The sequence below is a fragment of the Pogoniulus pusillus genome, chromosome Z (assembly GCF_015220805.1).
Source record: "Pogoniulus pusillus isolate bPogPus1 chromosome Z, bPogPus1.pri, whole genome shotgun sequence".
In the NCBI taxonomy this organism is placed as follows: domain Eukaryota; kingdom Metazoa; phylum Chordata; class Aves; order Piciformes; family Lybiidae; genus Pogoniulus; species Pogoniulus pusillus.
In genome coordinates this window covers 54,721,540-54,745,040 of record NC_087309.1, presented here as the reverse complement: position 1 = coordinate 54,745,040, position 23,501 = coordinate 54,721,540, and the positions used below count along the sequence as shown (strand labels likewise).

Sequence of the window (23,501 nt, the reverse complement as noted above, 5' to 3'; positions counted from 1 at the left end):
AAAGCAGACAAAAGCCTTGGCACCTCTCAGTCTACCACAGACACCATATTTGACCTTGTTTTGCAGCCTGCTTTGTCTTTGGTAAATACAGGTCACATACGCTTGGCATGTGCATCTCCCTTTTTTGGTGAAATAACTTAGGATTGGTTTTAGGGGTGGTTTTATCTGCTGCTATTGGCCAAAGGCAGTCATTAAAATGCTTAAAGCCCTAGCAAATCTGTTTGCTTGCTGCTGCCTTTATTTTGTTCGCCACCCATTTGCTTTGCGTGCCTTTGCATTCTACGACACTTTGCACCACGTGTAGCTGGGGACTTGCCACCTCCACGAAGGGAAGCCCTGACCCTGCACTGAGGTGAGGAACTGAAATGGCTTGCCCCAGGCTGGGATACAGCTGCCCACCTGAGCTCAGGTGAGCCCAAGTCCGTTTGACTCTAGTTGAGCCTGGGCAACAACCTAGCAACAAGTTGCGACACCAGGACCTGCTGGCCTACCGCTCCAGCCCAACGCTGACTCACCTCAGTGCAGGGTCAGGGCTTCCCTTCGTGGAGGTGGCAAGTCCCCAGCTACACGTGGAAGTCCAAGTGCAGTGCTCAGATGTAGTTTGCAATGAGCGCTGGGCAGAGGGGACAGATCCTACTTACACCTCTATCACTGCTGCCGCTGCTGGCCCTTGTTGGTGCCTGTCCCTAGTCTGCATTGTTGCAGGGTTTTGCCTTCCCAGGCCTGTTCCCCTTTGCTGGATTTCAGGGTATCCTTGTCAGTCCCTTTCTCCTACCTGTGCAAATCCCCCCAAGACAGCAGCTCTGTCTTTGAGTGTATTCAGCAGTTCTGCCCCACCACTTACTTGATGCTCTACAAACTTGATGACCATACCCACAGCACGCTTCTCAGGGTTCCTGATAAAGACATTGAACAGAACTCATCATAGGACAGATCCAACCTCCTTGCAGAGCACAATCCATTATCCACAACCCTCAGTTTTCACCTCTCTGAGTTGTCCTCTCCTGCAGGCCATAATGTCCCAGATTTGGACAGAAGAATATCACAAAAGATAGTGCTGAATGCCTAAAGGTGCATAGGTTAGTAGAGCACAATCAACCCTCAGTAATTTCACGTAAGCAGAGTGTGTTCAGAGTGTGTGGAGTTTCTTCAAATGATTGAACACACCCACCAAGTTTTACTACAGCAATATCAGTGCCTTGACACGATGAGATAAGCAGCTAAAGAACAAACTAAGAACATTAACATTTTTCTTAACTACCTGTCACCAAGTAAGTTACCTATCTTTTTAAATCCCCATGAGACTGAGTTCTAAGAAGCTTTCCAATCATGGCCTAAAAAGAATAAGTATCTTCTTAAGCCACGTTCTCTACTGCTAAATTCAGGAGACAAAAAGCTACAACCACAATATATTATGCAACTACCAAGTCACAGGCCAGCCTCCTTGAATTAGAAAATCTAAGACTTAAAACCTCACTTGTGCATTTAATACATTTTAAGAGAGAAAAAAAAAGGAATAAACTGTCAAAGTGTCTAAAGAAAGCCACTTCTCACTTGCATACCACCACAAAAGGGACCTTATAGCAGGTAGCACTGCTTTTAAATTATGGCACTGTCTTCAGTGATCAGCCTTTCAAACACACCTCTAAGCAACTAATATGTTCCACTAGAGGGAAGCAACTCTTCTGCATGTCAATGTGGTCACATTGCTGTCTGAGTTTTAAATCTACACTGACAGTAACTGCTATTTCCATGCATTTTGACATTTGACTCCAAGAGAACCTATCTAGGGAAAGTGAGGAAAGAGGTGCTAAAAACTGCTTACTATTCCTACACCAGACTTCTCCACAGGAAAAAAAAAAATTCTACAAGTCATTTGTCTTTACTGCTTACTGTTTCCTATGTTTGAGCAATTTAGAGTATGTTAGTATATCAGTTTCAAGAGGATCAGCAAGTCAGTACTAGCTGGCATCTGTACTTCAACAGATCAGATCTCTTCAAGAACCTAAGAACCTTCTTTCAATAAGTGACAGTATCAGTCATTGTTGTAAGACAGCTCAGAGGAGGAACAGGAGCATGCTTCTCCACAGAAATGCTGTGGTTTATCTGCAGAAACTACTGGCATGTCTTTACTTGCATGCAAGTCTATACAGTGAAGAGTGCTTCTGTAACTCTAAGCTTTTTCCTTTACTTGAGGTCTGTTATCATAGAATCAAACAGATTGGAAGAGACCTCCAGGCTTGTCCAATCTATCACCCAGCCCTATCCAATCAACTAGACCATGGCACTAAGTGCCTCATTCAGGCCTTCCTTGAACATCTCCAGGGACAGCAACTGCACCACCTCCCTGGGCAGCCTATTTCAATGGGAAATCACTCTCTCTGGCAAAACTTCCTCCTGATATCAAGCCTATACCTTCTGTGCTAGTTTGAAACAGGCTAGAATGTTTTGGCAAGAGAAAGTAGATAATTGGCTATGAAAGGAAAACAATGGTTGTGTCTCTTCTCTCACAGTCCCGCTGAGAAGTATGGGAACAAGAAGTAGACATTAGATAACATTCTCCATTTTGTATCACTCTGCTTTTGGCTTCAGACTAAGCAACATCTCCTTAACCTCACTGCCACTAACCTTGCTCCCTAACCCCTTGGCTGCACCTCTATTCTTTCTCAAGACTGGGGTAAGGTTGAGAGGGGCAGGGGGAGGTGCTGGGGTGGTTGAGAGCCCCTCCTGGGGACTCAGGTTTCTGGGAGGGGAGTTGTGCTTCTGTATTGTTTATCCTTTGTATATTTCTGTATATAGCTATATATATTGTAAATAGCTGCTTGTATATTATGCTAGCTGTAAATAAATAACTTCATTTATATTCCCAAAGTCTGTCTGAGTTAGCTGGGGCAATTTCTAAAGTGTGGAGGGGCAGGTTACAGCCAAACCACCACAATCTCCCCAGTACAACCTGACACTGTGTCCCCTTGTTCTGTTGCTGGCTACCTGGGAAAAGAGACCAACCCCCACCTGGCTACAACCTCCCTTCAGGTGGTTGTAGACAGCAGTAAGGTCACCCCTGAGCATCCTCTTCTCCAGGCCAAACAACCCCAGCTCCCTCAGCATCTCTTCATAGGGTTTATGCTCCAGGCCCCTCACCAGATTCATCACCCTTCTCTGGACACGTTCCAATTTCTCAACATCTCTCTTGAATTGAGGAGCCCAGAACTGGAAACAGTACTCAAGGTGTGGCCTGACCAGTGCTGAGTACAGGGGAAGAATAACCTCCCTTGTCCTACTGGCCACACTGTTCCTGATGCAGGCCAGGATGCCATTGGCTCTCTTGGCCACCTGGGCACACTGCTGCCTCATCTTCAGCCTACTATCTACCAGTAGCCCCAGGTCCCTTTCTTCCTGGCTGTTCTCCAGCCACTCTGTTCCCAGCCTGTAGCGCTGCTTGGGGTTGTTGTGGCCAAAGTGCAGAACCCTGCACTTGGCCTTGTTAAATCTCATCCCAATGGCCTCTGTCCACCCATCCAGCATGTCAAGGTCCCTTTGCAGGGCTCTCCTACCCTCCAACAGATCAACACCTGCTCCTAGCTTGGTGTCATCTGCAAACTTACTGATGCTGGACTCAATCCCCCCATCCAGATCATCAGTAAAAGATATTGAACAGGACTGGGCCCAGCACTCATCCTTGGGGAACACCACTAGGGACTGGCTGCCAACTGGATGTGGCACCATTTACCACCACTCTCTGGGCCTGGCCCTCCAGACAGTTCTTGATCCAGCACAGAGTGAATCTGTCCAAGCCATGAGCTGCCAGCTTTGCTAGAAGCTTCTTGTGGCAGACAGTGTCAAAGGCTTTGCTGAAGTCCAGGTAGACTACATGCACAGCCTGCCCCACATTCACCAGGCAGGTAACCTGATCACAAAAGGAGATCAGGTTGGTCAGGCAGGACCTGCCCTTCCTAAACCCATGCTGGCTGGGCCTGATCCCTTGGCCATCCTGTAGGTGCTTTGTGATGGCACTCAAGATGACCTGTTCCATGCCCTTGCCTGGCACTGAGGTCAGGCTGACAGGTCTGTAGTTTTCTGGTTCCTCCTTCTGTCTGGGCATCACATTGGCAGCTTCCAGCCTTTGTGGACCTCTCCAGTGAGCCAGGACTGCTAATAAATGTTGGAGAGCAGCTTGGCCAGCTCATCTGCTCTCTCAGCACCCTAGGATGGATCCCATCTGGTCCCATGGACTTGAGGCGCTGAGTGGCTCAGCAGGTCCCTTACTGCTTCCTCCTGGGTTACAGGGGGAATATATTGGTCCTTGACTCCATCTACCAGCTCAGGAGGCCAGTTGTCCTAGAGACAATCTGTCCCCCTACTGAAGACTGTGGCAAGTGTGGTGTTAAGTACCTCTGCCTATTCATCATCTTTTGTCACTATATACTCCTCTCCATCTAATAAGGATTGGAGGCTGTCCTTGGCCCTTCTTCTGCTGTTAATATTCTTATAGAAACATCTTTTATTCTCCTTAACAGCCGTAGCCAGCCTAAGTTCCAAATTGGCTTTTGCCTCTCTCATTTTTTTCCTGCAAGACCTAGCAACATCCTTGAACTCTTCTGGGATACCTCCCCTTTTTTCTCTTTGTTTTGTCTTTAATTTCTTTAGAAGCTCCCTTCCCATCCAGCCTGGCAGTCTCCCTCATCAGCTCATCTTCCAGCACATTGGGAGAACCTGTTCCTGTGCCCTCAAGAGTTGCTTCTTGAAGTAGGCCCAACCTTCCTGGACTCCTCTGTTTTTAAGACCTTTGTTTTTCTGTCAACTTTCTTCCAGTCTAAGTTCTTGTCTCCCTTTTCACTACTACAGCAAGATTCAGTATTTACATAAAAATAGATAAATAGATCTGCTAAAAGGAAAGACAAGTAAGAGTTGGGTAAGGAGAAGGCACACTACAGGTATGGGCAGAGAAACATGGTGCAGAAAGGGGAAGAAGTGAATTACATGAGCAACTTCAATTCCCTTTACAGTAATTTTCCTCCAGTTTTGCTGGTACAGTAGGTATTTTACATTACTGCTTAAAGGCAGATCAAATATGGTGTAAAAACTGTGGGAGCAGGGGAACAGTATTAAGAGAAACTAATATTTGCAAGGGAGAGAAGCGTTTCAAAGCTAGCTTTGTACTCACTGCCTAGCAGATGTTGATAATATTTAGAAACAGAGGACTTTGCATTCAGATGGGAAACAAAAATTACACTATTATTATTTTAATAATAATTTAAAACCATGCTTACGTATCTCTCTTGAAAAACGTACTGCTAGTAGATACAAAACCAACTTAAGAGTAAAATCTGACCAAACTGGTTATTAACATCCCATTGCTCTGGGAGACAGCGAGACTGCAGCAGAGGAGCTGAGACAAGGATGATCTGAGAATTCATTTAGCAGTCACCAGCACAGCCACAGGCTGCTGCGGGAGTTTTTAGTACAGCTATGAGACCTTCATAAGATGCCAAGAGAGTCACATGACAGAGTAAAAAAGTCAAACACTTCCAGATGGCAGGGGGGAAAATTGTTCAAAGATAGTAAGGCATTTGTCTGTGCAAGTTGGATTTTTTTTTACTATAGAAGGAATCCCTGACTACTCTCCAAAGTTTACTGTGGGAGTAAACAATGATTCCATAACAGAAAAATGAAAAAGGGGTAAGGCAGAATAAATCTAAGGAGATTAAGAGCCAAAAAAACAACTGCAACTAAGTACAAGCCATCTTATGTCATCTCCTGCTACAGCCTGACATTCCCCACTCCTCCCTCCAGCCATATTATCAGGGAAAGTGTTAAGTCTACAGCTCCTAGTAAGTACTTGTGTCAGAAGCACTACTCTGACAACTTTGTGCAGCACATTGGACTGTTAGAAAACAAGCTACCAGAGCCCACAGTTTCTGCAAGAATTAAGTCAAGTTCCCAAAATAAGATCCAGCTGAACGTTAACCTCAAGAAGGGTTTTTGTTTGACTACACCATATGCCACTTGGTATGATACTGGTGACAGGAATGAACTTGAACAGACTCTGTATCTTTGCTCATCTTCTGTATGAAGATTTAAAAAGGCAGAGCATTTTTTCTGTAGTGAGCTGCCACATAGATTTACAAGCAACAAGCTGACTGACAATCATGTTTTAGGCTTTGCCACATTTCAACATGAATACTTTGTAGTATTACAAGTTAAACATCTGACTGAAAATGCTGAATTCTACTAGTAATGCCTACATAGCAGTAGGCTGATAGGAAAGGCACTTTATCTCATAAAGAACTCAATAAATACAATACTCTTGGCCAAAAACTTTAGAGGTCCCCTTAGATCCTAATCCTTCCAAGATATTTCAGTCCACGTGCATCCCAGATATGTAAAGCAAGAGTTGCCAGGGATAGCTAGTTAGAATCTTCAATTCTGAGCAGCAAGCTTGCTAGGACAATTTGTTTTAAAACTCTACAGAACTTGTGACCTGTCCTTGTTTGTCAAAAAAGGCATCCACAATACACAAATGACCATTACAAGAGCAGATTCCAGCTATAACTGCAATGAGAACAGCAATTAAAACCAGGAACTGATCCAAGTTCTAACTTGGCTTTTATTGTTGCTATTCTAAAGACATGACTGATGGAGAATGATGTAACACATCTTCACTAAAGCATAGGCAGGAGATTTTCACTTCCTCCAAATTCTGTCTTAGACAAGCAATTTCCTCTTTACCATGAAGGAATAAGGGTTAGCCAGCTATGAAGCAGCATGTCCTGCTACAGTAATTGAGGTAGCAATTCCAGGTCAAAATTCTGCAGCATCAGGTGAAAACAACAAACAGCATGACTCCATGCTAGAAAAATAAGTTGTCATTAAGGAAACTACTGTTGTCTAGGACAGCTTAGTTTTACTCATTTGGAGACTACCAAGTAGTTATGCCATAAAGAAAAAAAATTTCTCTGTTTACTCCAGACTGGATCAGAGGATAAAATGTCTCAAGACCACAAAACCTGCAAATTAATTCAACCATTATCCTTTATGGCATGAATGAACTACACATGTACCACAGGATAAGGAACTGAAGTTAGCACTCAAGTAGTATGGTACTAAATGGTTAAAGATGAGTAATCACTTTCTCAGACCCAGAAGAGTTGTACATTTTTATCTCCTATGGTCACCCAAGAGAAAAGCTCTAGCACCTTAAGCTGTCAGTATCTTAGAGCCATTGCAAGGAACTGGGTTGCCACAGAGCAGGGGACACTAGTTCATAGAAGGCCCCTGCAACGAGCAGAAGTTATTATACATATATCAATAGGGGCTTTTCAGCACTGAGATTACAGGACCAGGCTGTCACAATTAGTTCCAAATCACAGCTCTGCTATTCTTTTGTACAGGTGCAGCAGCTACCAAGATTTAGCTTGCACTGGTATTGTTTGGAGTAACTACTAAGAGTTTAACACCACTGTGAGTTTTAACATAACATTCTTTACAAAGACCTTACACTTACCTGACAAAGAATGCCTTAACCTCTCTTGACACAGTATCTTTATTAATGCTACCTCTTAAAGGCTTACAATAGTAGTTCAGTAATTTTAGCCAGTATCAACCTTAACTTAAGAGTCCAGCTGGAGGCCCACAAAAGGAGACCGTCAGTTCAGTGCCCTGCAGACTACTAGTCCGAATTATGAACGTAAATCACCTGACAGGTTAGTAGTGTCTTAATAGTCTGGGGTACTGCTGAGATAACATTTTGTTCTGTGTGTCAGTAACAACGTGTCCTACCAAAGCTACTAACTTCAGAGCTACTCTTTTACGTCAGAGCTGACATAATAACCAGAGACCAAAACTTAAAGTTGCTCTTTTTTATTGTCCTTTTTCCCTTCTCTGCATTTAAGATTACAGTGGCTTCCTAAAGAGCATTCATAGTTGTGCATCTCTAAAAGGTAAGAGACAAAATTGTTTGAATCATACATACAAAATTACTTCTGTTTAGAAATTTTTTGGCAATTGTAGTAACCCGTTTTTTCCTATTGCCATTGTCCCCATCATTGAAAAAGATAGTGTACAATAAATTACATTTGAAGTATTTCAAAGTGCTTGATAGTGAGTTTCCAAGAACAGTATTTACAAGTGGCCTATACACATATGTACAGGTGTTACAAGTTGTGGCTGGAATATGGCTTTCTATGGAAAGTGCTTTATATTTGGTCAGTGGTGTTACTGACTGACCAATTCAAGGGTTACTGATAAAATTGTAACCACTAAAAGCTGAATTGTTGTGGACAGGTTATTTACAGTTTGTTAAGGTGTATAAAATAGGTATTTACATAACTGTTCCATACATACAGAAAGTATCTTCTTTCTTCCAAGAATGGAGGAAGTCTTTCAGCCACAAACCTGGTTACTATCCCCAAAGAGTGTAAAACACAAGTAAACTGCAAGTGATTGCTGATCCAGTGTTCACGCCATATCATCATCTGTGCTTACAACAGAGATCTGTACAAAAATAAATACAGAGTTAGCTGCAACTGTACTAGTAAAGAATACAAAAGAATTACTATCATCACTACAAGGCAGTATGAAACATGGGTTGCTTCTGCAGACTAGTGACCAATGATTACTGTGCCCCAGATATACGGCAGTAGTTGTTTACTCTAAGTTCAATCATAATTAAAAGGACAAGCTCTCAGCTAAATAAGCTTGGATGCAGCCAGTAGCTTTCAACAGCATAGATTTGTCCTAAACTCAAGCTGGGTATCATTTGGCAGTCTTTATGCTTCCTCTGAGAACTAACCCAGAGCTTCAGACACACCAATAGATTTACTTACTGCAGGGTAGGTGTGTCCTACTGAAGCACCGTGTCTTCCAATATCAATTGTGATATCCTCTTCTGTAGTTTTCAGGTAGACAGGATTATCAAAATTCATGCTTTTCATGTTCTTGTGCTGCCAGTTACGCCACATGAAGTAGCCAGCCAATGCTGCCATCATCAGCAGTACTGTAGGGAGAGAAGAGAGAGACTGTAAGAGCAGAGTAAGGTTAAGCCAAGCTCCTGACTAAGAGTGGTTTGTCCCATGACAATAGGCCTCCCAAAGGTTAGCAAATGCTGTACTCACAGACAGGAAGAACTGTCCAAGCTGCTGACTTTCCTCCAGCTGCAGATACTTCAGATGTTGTACCACTGGTATTGGAAGCTGCATGAGAATTTGAACCAGTGAGCCTGCTTACCGACAGGCTGGCAGACTTTGTCAGATGCAAGCATTTCCCAAGCCCAGAAGATGCTATCATGTTAGCTTCTTAGTAACACAGTGCAGAAACAGCGTAACAGGCTTTAATCCTATATTAGTAGAAAAGTTCTTCACTGCTTGCCTTTGCTGATCACTCCTAAGGATTTCACAGAACTTATAGGTTCCATACTGTCACAAGTGAACTAATTCTGTTTACCACATGCTCCAGCTGTTGTACTACACACATGACCTCAACAGTGTTCTCTACTTGCATGCAAGAGTAGACTAGTGAGTCAGTTTGCATTTATTTTTTCTAATGTTTAGCAGTCTGAATTATTTGGACCAGTACCTCCAGGAACTAGACCAACAGTTGGAGACTTTTCTGTTGTGCTGGTATCTTTAGCCTCAGTGTAAGCCACAGTTGTTCCAGTACCTGAAACTAATTATAGACCAAGAACCCAGTTAATCCTGAAGTTCTACAATGGCTTAGCTATGACAGCCATGGTAGTGGATGTTTAGTGGATGGCAAAATGATCATGCAGCTTGTTAGCTTTACTGGAAACACTAACAGGAGCTATTTTAATAGCACATCCTCAGCTGAGGGCATTTGACTAAATGTGATTTCAAGAAACAGGCTAGACAGTTAACCAGGCTTGAAATACAAGTATTTAGTCATGAAAGCAGTAAGTCACTCCATTCCTCACTTCAGGTTCTTTGGGTAAGACTTTTTAGTTTCAGAAGTGTATTGTTAAGGTACGGCATTTGATACCTATTGCAACCTCTCAGAGCAGCCAACAGAGAGCACTGAATGTAGACACTGTCCTAACTGTGGCAGTCAGAATCAACATGCAGTACAGTGAGTACAAACTTGGGAGTTTTGTTTATATCTCATTTTACCAGAAAGGGTTTCAGTATGTTTTGTGTGTGTGCCTGCTGTCTGCAGAAAGTCATGGAGGTACAAGGGCTTGTTGCAAATGAGGATGCAGAAGTGAAACATGATCTCTGAATAGTATCTGCAGATGTTGAGAGTTATTTAATGCATGCTAGAAGACTAACCCTTGCACAACTACATCAGACTAACTCATGCAAAGCTGTAAGCCTACACTGCCGCATTTGCCTCCAGTAGGCTCAGCAGCCCTACTTTCTCATGCAAAGCTGTCAGCCTATACTGTTTTATTTACCTCCAGTAGGTTCAGTAACTCTACTTCTTCCCTATCCATCCTTGAAAATATTTCAGTCATATTGCCTTACCTGCACATCTCAAACCATCATCCTGCAAGAAGAAGCCAGTGGGACATGCACAGGTGTATTTTGGGGAGTGTTCATTTATCTGAGGAGCAGGTAGGCAGAGGTAGCTGCATCCTCCATTTGCCTTGTTCTCTTCACACCAGTTTCTGCCTGTTGGTACAGCAATTGACAGGAGTGAGTCTTTTTAAGTCCAGATGTATAGTAATTACTTACTCACTAATTGCTCCAAGAGACTTACTTGTCTCTGCACCATTAAGATTTGTACCTGCTCTGAGAAGGAACAACTGCAACTAGACCTTCTCTAAACCCTAGTGCAGGTGCCTCTGCTAGAAGCTCCAGACACTAAGTAGAAGTGAAGTAGATAGCTATACAGGGGAGCAGTATCAGTTGGAGGACAACCTTCAAGTACACACTAGCATAACTACAAGTACTATTAGTTACCTGAAGGCTGAACAAGTTCATGATACACAATGATGTCCTGTGCATCATTGAGGTTGTTCACTAGAGTTACCACTTCAGATCCTGTAAATTTGTTTGCACCATATACTGCCTCATTCTCTCCATCAATCCAGTACACACGGTCCTAGAAGACAGACATTGCACCTTGTTACCCTTGTGTTGCTGTCAGCACTGTAACTGCCACCTACCCATATACCAGCAAGAAGAATATCTTTGACAGTTACTACAGAAAGTGATTTTTACCTCAAATATTGTTAGTGCAAGAGGATGAGGAAGGAACATATGAGACTTCAGCACAATTCTACGGTCCTGGCCATTCAAGTCCACACTTGACAGCATATGTAGTTTAGAATCAAGCCAGTACAGTCGGCTTTTTACAAGATCTAGGAGAAGAAAACCCAAACATTTGTTATCTACATGGAGGAAACCTCCACAGCTTCATGCAAAAGTTGAATCATCCACAGCTTCAAGGATAGTTGCAGTGTTGCTCTAGTGTCTTACCACAACAGGATGCAGAAGGATGCTACAATGCTAAGTGGCCTGTGCCTCAAACAGAATATAGAGTACTGAAAAAATGACTGTTCTTACATATCTGAGAAGTGCTATATGTGCCTATTGCAATGCTTTCAGATATGCACAAACTTCTGATTCTCAGAAGCTGAAAACATTTATCTGAAGTATGACCTTACTTTTGTAGTAAATTAATTACTAAAGCTTCAGAATATCTCTGGCACAGATACAAGTTCAACGTACCTAGAGCAATTCCATTAGGCCACTGGATTTCTGTTGTCACAAGCTGCTGTCTGTCAAATCCATTCATTCCTGCTTTTTCAATTTTTGCTGGCTCACCCCAGTCTGACCAGTACATAAAGCTGTGAAGCAGAATTTATGTTGTATAATGTGTAGTACCACTCTTAATTATGACCAGGAACTAACAAAGGCCACATAAATCAATTATTCAGGACATGGAACAGCTAGTAGGTCCACTTTAAAGAGAACCAGAACAAATACTCACCCAGAGAGAGGATCTACAGCAATAGATGCTGGCTCTCTCAGTTCAGAGAGAAACAACACTCTTCTTTTTCTGCCATCCAGGCTAGCCACTGAAATGGTCTTGGCAGTTGAGTCAGACCAGTAGATATTCTTATAAACCCAGTCAACAGCAATTCCTGCAGGGCTGTGTATGTTGTCCAGGATTCTGATGTGTGTTCCAACTTTATCACGGGTATCAATAGAGGCACTGGAAGACAAAAATTAGTTGCTGTCAAGCCGTTCCTCCACAGATACTGACACTCAGCACACCGCAAGTACCACACACAGACCTCAGTTGATATACTTGTGACTCTCCACAGAGTGGTTTTTTTGTACTATTCTAGCAGTAGTTACTAGGAACTGCCATAGGCATACACATTGCTATTTGGAGGTACTAGCATCTACTGTATCTTGTCTTTAGGATATCTAGCTCTCGGAATCTAGTTCTCAGAACTATCTTGGGTAAATACAGGATGGTTTAGAGGAATACACCAGGGTTTAGAAGCTGAGTCCATTTACCTGAAGATTGCTTTTTGGCTGAAGTCAGCCCAATAGAGTTTTTGCTCAGCAATATCAGCATCTAGAGCTACAGTGTTTCTTAGCTGCTCTACTAGTTGAATGTATTCTTTCCTCTCAAGGCCAATCTTCCGGATATCCCGTCGGTTGGTGAAAACAAGACATGGTTCTTTCCCTGTGAAAAGAGTACAAGTGGTATCTCTACTTCTAGACATGCAATCACATACTATACTTCTGAGAAGTTTTAAGCGTCATCATACTTAGTTTTTCCCATTCAACCCTAGATAACAGATACTGACAGAGGTCTTGGCTGTCCTATACATCATCCTTCCTTTCCTCCCTGACTTACTAAGGAGGGTCTTCCTGCCCAGAAAGCAGGCACCAGTGGTTTATGTCTGTCAGCATACTGTATCATGGCAGAGAGTTAAAAATGTTCAGAACTGTACAAGTTACATTGTTAACAACTAATATCAAAACCACACCAGCATAAACAGTACAAAATTTGCTATTTCATTTCAAATTTGGAATACAAAAGTCTTATGCCAATACTCACCCACTGCCTTGCACACTCCAGTAGCAAGATCCATCTGATAGCCACGGCTACATTCACACTTGTAGCCTCCTTTCAGGTTGATGCAGATTTGACTACAGATTCCAGGGTTCTGGCATTCATCAATGTCTGTAAAGAAATTTAATTTGCTCTTATCTCCAATAGCACCATCAGGATCCACATTTACCTATTTGAAATCTTACCTCCACAAGTTCTCCTGTCTATAAGCTCAAACCCAGCTGGACAGTCACATTCATAGCCAACAACGAGATCTCTGCAGATATGAGAGCATCCACCGTTGTTCACCAGACATTCGTTTATATCTACAAGAGAAGAAATGGCCACTTCTAAGACAGTACATGCTTTAAAGTCATAGCCACAGAGGGCTTTATCCTCCATTTTCTAAGGATGTCAGTCACATCTGACTAACCATGCTGGCACTTGATGTTACATGAAAGACACTTTCCTCAAATTTGTATCGGTGCAGCTACCAGTGTGTTACTCAACAGCTCAGGAACAATAAACTTTGAGTTTAATACTTCAAATACCTCTGGCCATGCATAAGTCATTCCAACAGCCAGTTTGACTGTGACAATGCCAGACTATCATCTAGGTTGTTTATTTGCCATCAAGTGCAGATGGACATCCAGATCAACAGACAGCTCAGCATCGGTATCAACGTACATCCAGTGGTCAGCATTGTCTAAGGAGTTTGTTTACTTACTACACTCCTTGAGGGGCTCATCACTCCAGTCTTTGCAGTCTCGCTGCTGGTTGCACACTTTATTGATATCTATGCATTCTCCACTTCTGCACTTGAATTTACCAGGTCCAGAGCACTGAATAACTGAGACAATGAAGACTGTGAGGGCAACTATCAGCTTCAACAAATATTCTGCAAAGACTTTATGCTTGCTTAGTTCCTCACTTACCATTATTACAACTTGCTTCATCAGTGCCATCCAAACAGTCTCTCACACCATTGCACTGTCTACTCCCGTGGATGCAGTTCCCATCTTCACATCTGAACTGGTCTGGTCTGCAGGTCCGAGAAGCTGAAGACATAGCCATTACAGATTTTAACTCATAACCTAAGGTCGGCTAAGGGAAAGAAAAACAGGAGCCAACCAGCATCTGCTAGAGAACAACAAAGTTGACTTACGGCAGTTAATTTCATCACTTCCATCCTTGCAGTCAGGGTCTCCATCACAGCGCCACTTTTTGTGGATACATTCACCTGAGCCACATTGCACCTCGCTGGCAGAGCATTTTGCAGGAGGTGCAGGCTGACGACCACATTGCTCTAAGGATTCATCTGACTGGTCAGAGCAGTCAGCATCATCATCACACACCCAGCTGATGGGGATGCAGCTGGAGCTCTTACACTGGAACTCATGAACTCCACAGGTAGGAGGTGCACACTCAATCTCATCACTGCCATCACTGCAGTCATCTTGACCATTGCAGACAAAGCTCTTGGAAATACATTGCCCACTACTGCATGTGAACTCTGCTGGACTACAAGTCACATTGCCTGAAGTAACAAGAGTAAGAGATTAGATATGATCACAAGCCAGACTTCTGTATGAAAGTTTTTTGCAGGTTCCTTATCAGCTGTTAGCTGATTGATTCCTATTCTGTATAAAGCTCTACGAGAACCTAACTGACCACCTACAGGACACTTGGACCTCACACATACTGTCCATTTTAACTTTGGATCTTGTGAGAGGAAGCAGTTTTGAGCTACAGAGTGAAAATAATCTCCTTCTGAAGCAGGTAGGCTATTCTGTGTCATAGCGTGACCCTTTCACAGATCAGGCTACAATGCTGTAAGCTAGGGAGAGAAGGTAAGAAAATTATTAATTCTAGATTACAGTCTAAGATTAAGGCAGTCAGATGGTCAGCATGCACAGTAATTTGAAATGCCAAGTGTTCTGTGCTGGTCTCCAGGACAGAAGCAACAGGTTTGCCTGGACCACTGGGGTTAACATTTAAAGAACTTGCACCATTTGATCCTGTGGTATTAAGTACAGCCACACAACTCAGACTAGTACACACTGTGCTGGTTTAATAGCACTGTAGCTAGCAGCTCAGTATGCCTAGGCTGATGGTTTTATCAACTTCATTAGAAATATCTTTTGTAGATTTACTTGTCAGATTAGGGCATTTGCCTGCCAAGTGACGCAGCAGCCACAGACACATAGCAGAAATCTGTTATGTGGGCAAGGCTCACTAGCCCATCCAGATAAGGTGCTTCTGATGGAAGCCAGCTCTGTAGGCTTGGTTATAGCAAATTTGCCATAGGACAACTCAGACAACTCATACATAAACTCATTAGAACAAGCCAGGAACGCTGATCTCTTAATTCTCTCAGTGGCACCCTCATGTTACCCCCAGTACTTGAAACCAAGCATCCCCAGCCTGCACTTTCAGACATGCACACAGAATACTCCAGTATAGCACTATAAAAAGCAGACCAGCTGTGCCTGTGGCTACACATCATTACCACGTTTTTATGAGATAATTTGTTAATGTAAGCAGCAATCAGTTACCTGTTGAGAATCTCTGCAGAGAACAAGTTCTGACTGTCTGCCTGACATGTGACTAAGGCTTTGGCTATTGCCAAAGGTAAGCAGAGACTGCAGATGGATTTTGAACATCTTATATTTCTCCACTTCTTAACTTAGCAGGCTAGAAGAGTTTCAAAACAAGACTGCTTTGTTAAACAGGCTGCAATACAAGATGCCAGTAAGTTTAACAATGTATTAATACTACAAGAAATGCCTTCCCAGGTATACTGCCCAGCTAGTGCCATTCCAGATAAGTCAACTTCAAAGAGTTATGCAGCCACTGTTTTCACTCTTACCGCAATTCTCCTCATCTTCTCCACTGTCACAGTCTTTTTCACCATCACACTTCCAGGACACTGGGATACACTGGGTTGACTGAGGACCACAGTTGATTTCATTTACCCGGCATGTTCTCATATCTGTTGAATGAAGTTTAATTTCAATTTAAGAGTTCTCAAATTTACGAGCTACTGATCTTGGGTTTTAGCAGTTGTACTAAAATTTGAGCTTCACCTCTGGACAAAGTTTGGTCCAACTACATTGATGTCTCTGTCATGGAAGAGGTTACACTGGTTTGCAGCAATCCCTAAAAAGATGCCTCCAGCTCCTAATAGGTTTCAATTTTAAGACTATCTTTGTGATGGTAGTTTTCTGATTACACATCAGTTCATGTAGAAGCTTGAGCTATAGTACACAGTAGTAGGCAGGAGCAATGCCAAAGCACACTAGGTCTCAGGAGTTAAGTATTTCTCAGAGTCGGTCCTACTGATGATGAGAAATGAAGCTTCACAGATGTATGTTCCTTCATCAGTTGCCACAGTTAAGACTAGTGTTGCTAACTGCAAGACTTCGCAGTCAAGCTTCTGCACCCCTGCTCTCCACCCCACCACATGTAGTCAGTCATTTAGCTCCTACATTAGCTCTGGTTATCTCACAAAGTTGTTGCCTCAGAGGACAGTGATCACTTGGCAAACAAGTCACCATAATGGTTACACATGCCATGTTGTACTTGCTGCTTCTGACTGCCAGTAAAGCCTTGTACTTGCTGTTTATCACCAAGTGCATAGCCTTCAATCAGTTCTCAATCTTTAAGCAGTCAAGCCTTGACCCCAATGTGGCCAAAGTCAAGCCAACACTTAATGAAGGTGCTCCCCAATACAGTAATTTCAGCTTTGCTTTAGGAAGACCACTGGGCTGCAAACAAGCAAAAAACAGAAAAAGCTGCTCCCTGCAGGCTTGTTAGTACCAACAAGCCAGGCTCACTTACGGCAGAGTTCAGCATTCTCATCAGACCCGTCTTCGCAGTCTGGATCCCCATCACACTGCCATCTGTTAGGCACACACTGACCATTGAGGCACACAAAATCAGATTCAGCACACGTCTTCTTCACTGCAATAAAGGACAGTCACTTTAGAGATCAAAGCTTAGGGTTTTTTTGTAGCTAGAGATAAGCTACCTTGCCCTAGGAAAGTAATGCAAAATCTTTAGTTCTTGGATTTCTGATGTCATCCTTCACCAGTGCAGCTATAATATTAACACTTCCTTAAGAGTTGTGCTGTGCACAAATAAACATTTACCTTGAAGCAGGCACCGAAGGGCTGCTACTGCCAAGTGAGAATAGAATCATAGAATCAACCAGGTTGGAAGAGACCTCCAACATCATCCAGTCCAACCTAGCACCCAGCCCTAGCCAGTCAACTAGACCATGGTACTAAGTGCCTCATCCAGGCTTTTCTTGAAGATCTCCAGGGATGGTGACTCCACCACCTTCCTGGGTAGCCCATTCCAATAGGAAATCACTCTCTCTGTGATGAACTTCCTCCTAACATCCAGCCTATACTTTCCTCGGCACAACTTGAGACTGTGTCCCCTTGTTCTATTGGTGGTTGCCTGGGAGAAGAGGCCACCCCCCACCTGGCTAAAATGTCCCTTCAGATAGTTGTAGACAGCTGTTGCTCTGAACACACCCGAGTTAAAGTAAGGTCTCTTATAATATTACTACTCAGATTCTGATCTCTGAGTTTATTATCAAGGCATTTGATTTGTCACTGCAGAAGCATGGTACTATGTAACCCTAAAGTCCTTAGGTCTGAGTGAGCACACTGGCAGTTCAACCACACCAGCATTAGATACTGAGTCCATTTTGTCTCATATCTAAGTACATTTAATCATCCATCTTGGCCTCTGTGTCTGCTTAAAGTAAGAGCTGGCAGCCAAAACTAGACTTCATGTTTATAGAGGACTCAGCACAATCACTTCCACAAGTAACACAGTGCATTTAACATAGCCCACAGCCAAGTGCTAGCCGCAGAAAAGTTTGTACTATGTCTTCAAGCAACAAGAATACGTTTCCATTCTGTTCTTGACAGTCACCACCCTCACAACTAAAGTGGTTGCATCATGGGTTTCTCTGTCATAACTCCATGAAATTTTCTTGAAAATACTCAAGAAAATTCAGCTGCTTCGTGTGAATACAATTCCCAGTTGTTTCAGGGAATTCACCCTCTGCTCTTTGTTCTGGCTGTCAGAAGTGCTGGACAGGATAAGAACCTTTTCAGCTACCTATTACTAAGGCTTCACAGTCAAGCAGCAAGTAGTACTACAGAGGTATTATTTATTTTAATCACTTACCACAAGCACTCTCATCACTGCCATCTGAACAGTCTTCATCACCATCACATTTCCAGAGTAAAGGAATACAGCGTCCATTACTACATGGAAACTGGGATTCTTCACATTTTGCTCTTCCACCTTCAATTGAAAAAAGGAAATCCAAGTCACAACATTGTTTAGCAATACTTTCTTGCTTTTCCCCACTACTGAACAAGAAGTTACTCAGCTTACTAAACAACATAGCATCAACATGAAACCAGAGTTGAACTCTAAAGCTTTGTAGTCACCTTAATCAGTCACAGAAGCAGACCCAGAAGCTCTCCATCAGAGTGCAAGTTCAGGATTTAAGTACTATGACAGTTCACCCACCAGACAACCATAAATCAACCTCATCAGTCTTAAGAGGTTTTCCTTTTCAAGGTTGGGTCAAGTTTACAAGGCATAGGGATGTGTGCACACAAATAAGAGTTCAGAATACCGTACTAGGTGTCAAATTCTAAGCAAACTGGGTTTAAGCTTTACTAACATGAAAAAGGATTAGCATTTTAGAGCTCTTAAGACATTACAGCAGAGTCCTTGAGATGTCTGTAAAGACCTCCTAGATATGTGCTCAAGCTCATGAGGTATCTATCGAACACTACATTTTCATGACATTACTCCTCAAACCAGGGCACCCAGAGATGTTCCAATGTGCACAAAGAGAAGTGATTACTTACCTGGATCTCACTTATTAAAGTTAGGTCTCAGGTGCGATGTTAGGAGAGCAAGATAATTTAATAAATTATTCTGGAAGTTTAATAAATTATTCTAGAAGGAAGTGACGTCTCCCAACTGCTAAGTCCTGTCAGCACATAGCAGTAAGGTATTGCTTTTTGCATGGCACTTAAGGGTGCATTTCTCACAGTATCTTTAACTCTAAAACTGCATGACCCCATCCCTCAAGGGAACCTGCTTTGTCTTGAAGCCATGTTACTACTGTCACCAAAAGCACCAGTTTGTGTCTTCAGCAGCTGAGCCAGACTGCTCTGTGTAATGCATGCAGGCATGTATAAGCTCACACATTAGTATTGGCTGCACATTTCTACAGCATGATGCAAGATTCATGCTCCTCCTTGGCCTATTGCATCATTTAGTGGAGGTACTTTGTCTTGGCATTCAAGCACTTACAATGGGCATCAAATTTTAGACCAGTATTTTTTTATTGTCTGTGATTAACATGCAAAATGACAGACTGTTTCCAAGTGGAAGGAAACTATTCAGTCATTTCAATTGATATAGGTCAGCCATCAGACACTAGCAAGGGCAAACTCGGTCCACAGAGTATGAGCAAGGACAACATACTTAAAATTACCTGCTGAGTGTCTCAAATTCATGCTAACAGTAAAGGATTTGAAACAGCCACTTACTGAGCACTGCTAAGGTTTTCAGTCTCAACGGCCAACTAAAATAACAACACACCTGTCAAAGTGAAGTTACAAGTTGTTCATGGGAACTGTGTTCAAAGAGTGCCAAAACCCAGAACACTAGCTCTTGTGCTCTGTATTTCCATCCCTCCTTTCCTTTTCAGGATGGAGGTCACAACAGCATGCACTTTTGAATTATGTTTTGTAATGTTACTACTGTTTAGTAAAGAGCTGTCAAACAAGTATCCTGCCTTGAACTTAAAGTTACACTTGTGATCGTAAAAGAGGATGTAGAAGCCATAGCTATTACTTTACACTAAACCTGGTATTACCTTGTAGATCAGTAAACTTTAACAGAAGTAGTCCTCTACTGGCAAGCCTTGGTCAGATGTTACTCCAGTTAGTCAATGCATATTTTAGGTGGTGGCACTGTTATAACTCCCGCTAGTTTTGAGACATTCTTATCCAGGCTTTCAGAGTGAGAATAGTCAACCTTTCCAAAAATAGCATGCTAGAGACATTAGACTAGGCTTGTCACTCAGGAGATCCCAAAATAACTCCACAGTCCTTAATTACTCTACTTCAAGCTAGGATAACTAGAAAAGGTTTGCTGAGATTGCCTAGTGCATCGTGACTTAAACAGGTTTGGCCAAATGTTATCGGGAAGCCACAAAAAGGGCTAAACAAAATGCTGAGCATGGAGTAACAGCTGCAACTTTACAATTACAACCTTTACAAAAAGCCATTCCAAGAAAGTATCATCACTTCTGCAGCTGATAGGAAGTGAAATGTCAGCACAACTACTTTTGTTAGCCCACAAACAAGTAACAAACTGACAGCACATAACGCCCACACAGGTGCACAATGATAATCACCTGCTGCTACTCCTAAAGATGACTGTCAAATTATAAAGGCCACTTAGAGTAAGCTCCAGCTAAGATGAAGGTTAGTTCTAAGCAGTAACTAACTGTGGTCCTCTTACATCCAGCAGTTCTGAAATGCCAGCTAAAGTCATGACACTACCAGTCTAATCCACTGCTATTTGAAGCCACAGAGCAATACCTCAGTTGCAGCTTTAGTCAGCATACAACGATTTTCAGATTAGCATATTTTAATGTTCTTTGGGCAACTACTTTCTAGAAGTTGGCTCATGAGCAGCAGTGTGTGCCAGGTAAAGGAGCTTGGCTATCCAAGTTAAACTAGCTTTCTCTATTCCTCTGCTGCTGCTTTTTGCCTCAGCTCCTTAAGCAAGTCGTCATATTACTTGTCTAGAGAGCCTCAAACATGTGACACTTGTGTGCTGTCATCTGACACCAACTCCCAGAAAAGCTTACAACAGGGATCGGGAAACGCTGCAAGAGCTCGTACAGGAACTAGCTTAGACTCCCCCCGACCATGGCAATTGCAACTACCAGCAGGAAAGAGCTGGAAGGGCTACCAACTCAAACTCGGGGAAGAATCAGCCTAACGTGGTGATTTTAAAGTCGCATATCTCGTTACCGTTTCAGACTACAGCTGTTTCAGTACGGGCCAGCTTGGTTCTTCATAATACTGCTGTTCAGGCCGGACAAACGAGGCACTCTGCACCAAGGAGCGACTAGTGACTCTTCTTCCTCATACGAGAACTGGACATGACCATCTCCTGGCTATGCTCTACCTGACGGGCCCAGTGTCTAACTACTGCACACAATTAGGACTACAATGTCCAGCACTCTTTATGCATACTTTCCCAACACAGCCACGAACTGAACACTTAGGTCTGCTTTAGGTTATTTGGTATGACTCAGTTTCCTAACAACAGCATCACCATCGATTGCTCATCTCCCACCCTGTCCTGAAAGAAGAGAGGGGTCAGCCAACTGATAACTATGTCCACTCAGAAGGAAAATACTTCTAGTACAATTGGCTTAATGTACAGTTCCCTTTGCCATAGGCTGGGAGGCAGCAGCGAAGCCCGCCACGAGCTGTGGCCCAACCCGCAAGAGCGAACATGCTGCCAAGGCTCGACCTTGCCACCAGGTGGAGATCCCTGCTGGTGGTTACCATTGGCCCTGAACTAGAGCCATGCCAGCGCTGCTGGATGCCATGAAGCCAAAGTTGCACAGTAGTTTGACAGCACCTTTAACGCCGTAGGCTTTTTAAGGGCTCCTCTTTCTCCCTCCACGACAAAGCCCCAACCCCCGCCCCCTCCATTAAACTCCACAGATCTTCCCTTCAGCAACAGGCATCACGGAGGAAAACAAACCTTCCCGCGGCAGCTGAGTCGCTCCCGGGGGAGATGTTCCCAGGGCGGCTCGGGCCCGGCCAGGCAGGGGCACGGGCCCGCTCCCCCTGGCCCTTCGCTGTGCTTGGGCCCCCGGTGGGGAAGGCGGTATCTCTCCCGAAAAGACAGCCGGTGGGGCAGAAATCGTTCCCCTGGGAATCCAGGCCCACCTCGTCGGCCCTTCCTTGGAGCCCCACTCCCCCTGCGCAGCGGGCGACCAGCCTTAAACACAAAAAAATCCCAACCCTCCCCCAAAAAAGGCCCACCCCAAATAAAAAATTCCTAAACCGGGAAAAAAAAAAAGAAAAAAAAAAAAGGGTAGTGGAAGGAAAAAGAAAAGGCTGGTGGCCGAAGGAATTACTGCGAAGGGCGGCGGCCAGAGCCGCCGCCGAGGTACGCGCCCCTACCCCCCCAAGCCCCGCGGACACTCACCAGCGGCTGCGACGCACAAACAGCTGAGGGCCAGCAGCAGACACAGCGCCCGGCAGCACGGGACCGCCTGCCGCTCCGCACCGAGCCCGGGGCCGCCGGCGGCCGCGGCGGCGCTTGGGTCCCTGCGCTGCCTGTCCGACCTCATGGCAGCGCCGGAGAGGAAAGCGGGCAGCGAGGGCGAGCAGGCGCCGCGGTCGAAGAGCCGAAGTGGAAAGAAAGGAGACAGAAGCAAGCACAGGGGGAGGGTGTCCTCGCGGCGCTTTTATACCAGCTGCCCGGCCGCCCTGCGCGACCGCTAGTGACTCACGGCGCCGCGCCGGGCCACGGTTGGCTCGCCAGCGCCGCCCGCCCAGGCTTCCTCCTCCTCGGCACCTGCAGTCGCCGCGGTGTGCCCGCACACCGGCTCGGCTCGGCTTGACTCGGCTCGGCGTGGCACGGTGAGTGGCGCTGCGGCGACGCGACCTGGTGCTTTGCAGTGGGCAGAGTCCTCACACACTCCCCCTCTCTCGGTTTTCCTTCCTCGGGGCGTGGGGCCTTGTGACCCTGCTGCTACCTCCTGCCTCCGGCGCGGCGGTGTGGGGCAGCCCCTGCGTGAGAGAGCTTCGGCGGGCTTAGGGTGGGGTGCGGCGGTGGCGGCGGCTTTGTTTCTCCTTCCTTCCCAGAACGTCGATGCCGCCGTCAGCGCCCCGCCGCGGGGAGGGGGCGTTGCGAAGCCCCCTGTCCTGGGCGGCACAGCAAGGCGTGCCGAGATGCGCGTTGCGGGATGGTTGTCGGTGAAGATGCGTGACTTCTATTTGGTGCCCCATGCGCACATGCTTGCCCGCCTGTGGGTTTCAACTTCCTCCCTGGCAGAGCTTGACTTAAATGAAGACACGGCTTTTGAGGAAGAACATCGCTACTTCTGCGCTCTCCGATGAGGCGTCATAGTTAATTAGTAATCGCACAAAACGATAAGCCGAAGTCGTGCCGCGGAAGCTTACTTTTTTGTCTGAAGGAAGGGAATTGATAGTTTTATTTCGCGTCTGTAGCGCTTTGACCATCCGATTATTTCCTGGTGAAATTATTTTTACTTTTATTTCTTGGGTTGGTAAAATATAAATTTGATTCTGTTCACGGCACTCTTGGAATTTGCAGTCGAGGTTTAGTGATCCTCTGCTTTTTCTCATTTATTTTCACAGACTTGCTGTTGT

The 23,501-nt window shown here is 44.3% G+C and overlaps 1 protein-coding gene across 2 annotated transcripts; it reads right to left on the bottom strand.

The window, feature by feature from the left end:
- Positions 1 to 7,844: 7,844 nt before the first annotated feature.
- VLDLR (very low density lipoprotein receptor) lies at positions 7,845 to 22,691 on the bottom strand. 2 transcript variants are annotated; one of them, XM_064176471.1, is made up of 19 exons: positions 22,312 to 22,532; positions 18,232 to 18,351; positions 16,867 to 16,989; positions 15,896 to 16,018; positions 14,192 to 14,563; positions 13,962 to 14,084; positions 13,754 to 13,876; positions 13,233 to 13,352; positions 13,033 to 13,158; positions 12,483 to 12,654; positions 11,947 to 12,171; positions 11,685 to 11,803; positions 11,175 to 11,314; positions 10,914 to 11,055; positions 10,476 to 10,622; positions 9,574 to 9,663; positions 9,114 to 9,191; positions 8,826 to 8,995; positions 7,845 to 8,493 (listed from the first exon to the last, which is right to left on the bottom strand). In XM_064176471.1, the coding sequence occupies exons 1-19, from the start codon at positions 22,454 to 22,456 to the stop codon at positions 8,458 to 8,460; spliced, it is 2,694 nt and encodes an 897-aa protein (XP_064032541.1). In that variant the 5' UTR covers positions 22,457 to 22,532; the 3' UTR covers positions 7,845 to 8,457. The 2 variants fall into 2 exon arrangements, with proteins under 2 accessions (XP_064032541.1, XP_064032540.1); XM_064176470.1 differs by lacking the exon at positions 9,574 to 9,663 and having other exon boundaries at positions 22,312 to 22,691.
- Between the last annotated feature and the right edge of the window lie 810 nt (positions 22,692 to 23,501).